Source organism: Camelina sativa, chromosome 6, assembly GCF_000633955.1.
Source record: "Camelina sativa cultivar DH55 chromosome 6, Cs, whole genome shotgun sequence".
Taxonomy (NCBI): domain Eukaryota; kingdom Viridiplantae; phylum Streptophyta; class Magnoliopsida; order Brassicales; family Brassicaceae; genus Camelina; species Camelina sativa.
In genome coordinates, this window is record NC_025690.1 from 9530130 (window position 1) to 9536706 (window position 6577).

The 6577-nt window shown below is 39.8% G+C and overlaps 1 protein-coding gene across 1 annotated transcript; it reads left to right on the top strand.

Moving 5' to 3' along the window:
* Positions 5568–6368, top strand: LOC109133307 (uncharacterized mitochondrial protein AtMg00310-like). The gene has a single exon (XM_019246313.1). The coding sequence runs from the start codon at positions 5568–5570 to the stop codon at positions 6366–6368; it is 801 nt and encodes a 266-aa protein (XP_019101858.1).

Sequence of the window (6577 nt, forward strand, 5' to 3'; positions counted from 1 at the left end):
AAAAAAAAAAAAAAAAAAACTAAATCCTGAAAGACCAGACATTGTGTCTATCAAATTACCATTATTATCTTTACATTGTTACAACAATCAAAGAGCCATCCGAAACTAAAAGTATCTGAAGAAACTCCAGCTGAAAGGAATTTAATACCGATGTAATTGTAATAAGAGATCCAAAGTGTAAAAACTAAAGACATCGGTGTTTAGCTTATTTTATTACTGATGCTTTGTAACTCTAACTATCAGCTTTTAGATAAAAAAACACTCATAAAGACGAAAAAAGCACATATTGATTGATAAGGGATGAGTTCTTGAAGAACAGTCTTATTTTCCAGAATTAGTAACACTTTCCAGAAAAACCTCTTCATAAAAACAGAAGCTTAATCTAAGAAACATTATATGCCATTACCAACAACACCGTAGACACGTTAACATTGAAACCCCCTCACGAGATTCATATACACTAAGAAAGTTAGCCTTTAGTACTCAATTCTTTACAAAGACAACATTGGAACTAACCGTCAAATCCCAAAAGACCTCTCATGCCTCCAAGAATATCCCATGTTTTCATCAACCTCATTGCTAAAGAACCCGTTACTTGCAAAATTGAGAGATGTGTTAGAGACCATACCGTCCTGGTTTTGGCTCTGCTCTAACCCCTTCATACCTCTGAATCTTTTAGAGCCGCCGTAGGAACATAATCTGTCTTGTGCTTCTGAAATAGCAAACCAAATCCGGCAATGAACCAGCTACTTCAAAATTGCAATCAGGAGGAATCATAGTTAGGGTTTGAGACTCAACTAAAAGGACCATTACCAAACAAAAATCCAGAGCGAGATAGAAAGGAAAAAGAATATGAAGGGTTAACCTCAATCTATTTTCAATAGGATTTATGAACTATGTTCACCTTCTCCAAATTTTCATTTATTTTACCAATCGCGATGCAACTGCTGAATGCAGAAAGAAAAATAGATGGCATGAAACCTTATAGTAGCTATGAATGAAAACATTCTACCTTGGAAAGACCATCAGTAAGAAACATTACACGGGCTCCAGTTTGTGGTATGAGTGGTTCTGGTATCTACAATTAAGATAAATTTGAATATGATTCAAGAAGCTATTAAAGAAAGCATATACAAAAAATAAACATATAAAAGTATTATGTAACGCTGTGTTACCTTTAGAGCTTTCTAGATAGAAGATCAACATCTTCCTGCATCATATCGCAAAAGAGACTAATGGAATCATGTTGTCTTCTTCTCTGACGAAGAAACTCGGATCTATGTCTCTTAGCCTGAATTATTATCAATCAAACACACCAAAAAAAAAAAAAAATTAAGATAAAGAAAACAGAATTACAAATACAAGTTAACACAAAAACTACAAGTAAACACAAAGACCAAAGCTTACTCTTTGCTATTTACAAAATACATAAAAAAAGTTTTCTATATGCCTTGCTTGAACATACTTGGTCCATGACATCTAATGTGCGACGAGACAACAAAAATTAAGACGAAACCATGAGGTAGAAATTTGAATAAGTTCAAAATAACAGCACCAGGGAATTTATATCAGAAAGAAACATTGAAGACGGCCTCTCTTAATATTATCTACAACATTTTTTTTTCTCCTGTTAAAAGGAGCGAACTCATGACCGATCGATTATGGAACTAACCTTCAAGTGATCTACTTAATATTGGAAACAGGAAATATTGAAAGAGTTTAAACTAAGACACACCTGGAAGATCAGTATTGGTGTTGGCAAGAGAAACCAGCTGCTCATGAGTACGGAACATGAAAAAATCTTTTGGAAAAATACCGAAAGACTCGTCGAGCTGATCAAAAACAGTGGTTGATATGAAACGGGTGATTGAGAAAAACCACAAATTAGATAAACAGTGGTTTAAATCGAGTGATTGAGAAATCTAATAGAGATGGGAAAAACCTTTTCATCAATGGGTAGGAAGTCCACTCCCATTAGTTGGCCTCCTCTTTTGACATTGCTGTTTGTACTGGGGATTGCACAACACTAAGTAAATAAAGATTTTCGGGGAAAGAGTGAAGCTGGTTCTTTTATTAACGATAAAAACGTGAGGTCGTCACTAACACGAGTCAAGATTGAGCTCGTCAATTCAGAGGAGAACTAACAAGCTAATAATGATGAGCTCAGAAGCTGAAAGGGATTATACAAAAGACAATAACGGTTTTACACGCAAAGTATTGCTCTCTAGGTATTCTCTGGGGTCTGGATCCTTTTTCCAATAGATGTCTCGAGCTATTTATAAGCGAATGTAGAGTTAGGGCACTCTAGGGTTTTCTGTGTGAAATCCCGAGATTGTCCTCCGAGGTTGGCCCACTTCCTTCTATCTCTGGTGAGTCTTTGTTGGGCCGAGTTGGCATATGGGGCAAAGCCCATATCCAACAGTTGCGGGCAGGCTAGTGACGAAGCATTCTCCCTACGATCTGTTGGTGTAGGCAACCGGCTTTCAGATTTGCGAATGAAACAACACTGGAATCCATAATAGTAAAAACAAATTTCAGAGAGTGAAGGAATTGTAAGATGAATGAAATTGGAGAAGATGACATTATATAGGAATCCAAGTAACACCAATTGAAGGGAAAGTAGTGGGACTTCAATTGAAAGAAAAAGCATTGAAGGAATGAATTAGCGGTTTCAGAAGAAAAGGAAACAATAGCGATGGAAGTCAGGAACGATGAAGAGGCGTGGCGCTTGAGGTCGCACATCGGCCGACGGTGGAGTAGACATTCCTGCAGAAAGGGTTTTATTTCGAGAGCATAATAAACGAATAATAATATATTGGGCCTTGAGAGAAAATTTTAAATAGGCTTTCGAAGACATAAGAAACAAATAATTACCAAAATGGGCTGTCTCGGAAAATATGGCCTACGAAAATGAGCTGTCTCGGGAAATATGGACTTATTACCCAAATTGATATGTTGAGGTGGCAGCATCATTTTTTATATATAGATGAGTATCGAAATAAAAGATGCGAAAGAAATTATCGACCAACTGTTCATAAAATTTCTTAAATCACAAGTGAAATGAAAACACAGCCGCTTACTATATACACTAAAAAAAGTTTTTTTTTTTTAAACACTAATTAATCAAAACTAACCTTTTTTTGTTACTGAAACCGTTGGAAGTTAACGAGTTAACGTTTTATGGAGTGGAGAAGGCGAGATATAGTGGCGAGCAACCACTACAATCAAGAGTTTATAAATGAATGTCTTCAGTTGGAATTGCCAAGATCTCGGTAATAAAGCTACTATTGGGAATTTTAGGGATTTATGGAGTAAACATCGGCCAGATTTTTAATTTCTTGTGGAAACCAAACAGTCTTTTTCTTTTTTTTGGAAAACTTTATAACCCATTTTGGCTATAATAATTTAAAAATAGTGGAACATGTTGGTTGTAGTGGTGGTTTGGCTTTATTTTATAATAAAGATGCTTTCAATGTTTCGAATTTTAATGGAATCGAATAGATTAATTGATGTTGAAGCATGTTTTAACCTTTGTCTATGGTGATCCCGTTCCCAAAAACCGAGATTTGGTTTGGGAAAGGTTGATACAAATAAGTACTACTCGATCTACACCCTGGTTTATTATTGGAGATTTTAATGAATTAACTGGTAATCATGAAAAACGTGGAGGGCGGTTACGTCACGCTTCTTCTTTTCTAGCCTTTAATGGAATGATTCGGGATTGTGGTTTTATGGAATTCCCATATCTGGGAGATTGTCTGTCCTGGAGGGATTGACGAGATAAGAAGCCTATCCGGTGTAGGTTGGATAGGGCTTTAGGTAATGAGGATTGGCATGATTTATTCCCAGACACGGTGACTGAATATTTATCGATGATCGCGTCAGATCATATGCCTCTTGTGACTAGTGTAGGTGTGAAGAGGCCGCGGGGAAGGCGGAGGTTTATGTTTGACTGTCGTTGGGTTGGTAAGGCGGGTTTAATGGAGGCGATCTCGTCTGGTTGGGTTGCTGACCAGGATCAGGAATCGCCAAGTTTTGTGGACAAAATTGTGAATTGTCGGCGGGCGATTTTTCGCTGGCGCAAAACACATGCCCCATATGGCAGGGTTTTCATTGAGGATCTCAAACGACAGCTGGAGGTGGCTCAGGCTGACGATGCGTCGGCTCCGATGTTAATCTCGGACATAAACTCCCAGTTGCGTGAGGCATACCGGGATGAGGAAATACATTGGTATCAGAAAAGTAGGAATCGATGGATGCGGGTGGGGGATAAAAATACAAAGTATTTTCAGGCACAAACTAAACAGCGCCGGGCTTGTATTCAGATTGTTGGCCTTTACAACAAACATGATGTTTGGTCTATGGATGATGCGGATATTTGTGATGCGGTCGTCTCGTATTTCGAGGAACTGTTCACTACGATTAATCCTGTGAACTTTGACGAAGCTTTAAGTGAAGTCAACACAATCATTATAGAGGCGGATAATGAACGGTTAACAGCCTTAGCTACAGAAGGAGAGGTTAAACGGGTGGTATTTATGATGCACCCAAATAAAGCTCCAGGGCCGGACGTGATGACTGCTTTGGTTTTCCAGAAGGCATGGACGGTTGTTAAAGCAGATCTTGTTTTTATGGTCAATCAATTTCTTGATGAGGGTGTTTTTGATCAGAGCTTAAATCGAACGCATATCTGTCTTATCCCTAAGGTGGCCAAACTGACACGGATGGCGGAGCTGTGTCCTATTAGCTTGTGTAACATGGGGTATAAGATACTCTCAAAAGTCTTGTGTCAACGCCTTAAGGCGATATTACGTGGACTCATTTCGGAGACACAATTGGTGTTTGTTCCAGGGCGTTCGATCTCGGAAAATATATTGATTGTTCAGGAGATGTTCCACAGGCTGCGGACGAATAAGTCGTGTAAAAAAAAGTTTATAGTAATCAAGACGGATATGAGCAAGGCATGTGATAGGGTTGAGTGGGGCTTTGTAGAGGCTTTACTTTGAAAAATGGGTTTTGCGGAAAGTTGGATCTCCTAGCTCATGTTTTGTGTCTCTTCGGTGGAGTATAAGATTCTTCTCAATGGTCTACTGAATGGTTTAATAGTTCCGGAGCGGGGTTTACGACAGGGGGATCTGCTATCCTCTTACTTGTTTATTTTATGTACAGAGGTTCTTATTGCAAATGTTCGGAAGGCGGAGGCAAATAAGCGGATTACGGGTATTAAGGTGGCAAACAAGTGTCCGCCAATTACCCACTTGTTATTTGCAGATGATAGTCTTTTTTTCTGCAAGGTTGATAAGGATCAATGTAGGGTAGTTTTAGATATCTTAAGGCAGTATGAGGCGGTCTCGGGACAACAAATAAATTTTGCGAAATCTTCGATTCAGTTTGGTCACATGCTCGATGAGGTAGCAAAGAAGGAAATGCAGAGGGTCCAAGGGATAAACAATCTGGGCGGTATGGGTTCTTATCTCGGACTCCCAGAGAGTTTGGGGGGATCAAAAACTAAGGTTTTTTCTTTTGTTAGAGATCGTCTGCAGAGTCGCACGACCAGCTGGTCAGCGATGTTACTCTCAAAAGGGGAGAAAGAGGTGATGATTAAGTCTATGGCGACGGCTGTCCCGACATTTGTGATGTCTTGTTACCGTCTGCCAAAGACAATCACATCTAAACTGACTAGTGCAGTGGCAAAATTCTGGTGGAGTACGAATGGCCAGACAGGGGGTATACATTGGATCGCATGGGAGAGGCTTTGCTGTAGCAAGCAGTTGGGTGGTTTGGGATTCAAGAGTGTTGACGATTTTAACACGTCTGTGCTGGCTAAGCAGTTGTGGAGACTGATAGATTATTCGGACACCCTGTTTGCCATGGTTTTTAAAATTAGGTATTATCGGAACTCAGATCCTATGGATCCAATACGATCTTATTCACCCTCGTATGGGTGGAGGAGTATTGTATCTGCTCGATCTCTGGTGAACAAAGGGCTTATTACACGGGTTGGCTCAGGGACCTCCATTTCTATATGGAGTGATCCCTGGGTTCCAGTTCAATTCCCGAGACCAGCCTTAAGTAACGGTCCTTTTAAGGACCCAACTCTCAAGTTACCTCATTTAATTGATCGTCAAACGAATTCTTGGCGAAAGGATCTGCTCACTCAGCATTTTGATCATGTGGATGTCGCTCTGATAGAGGCTATACCTCTAAGTAGTTTCTCAAAGAACGATTATTTAGGATGGCACTTTACTATAACTGGAAATTATACAGTAAAATCTGGGTATGAGACGGAACGTTTGGATGTCCAAGGTCCTTTTCGGGCATTGAGTTCTGGTTCAGCGACCACTCCCCTTCTTGCTAGGGTTTGGTAGGTACACTGTCCACCGAAATTACAGCATTTTATGTGGAAAGTGTTATCGGGTTGTATTTCGGTATTGGCTAACTTGTGTCGTCGAGGGGTGAGCTGCGATGTCGTTTGTACACGGTGCGAGATGGGGGAGGAGGATATAAATCATGCCATAGTATTGTGTCCGCCAGCCCGACAAGTTTGGGCTCTAGCTCATGTACTAGTGGGGTCACA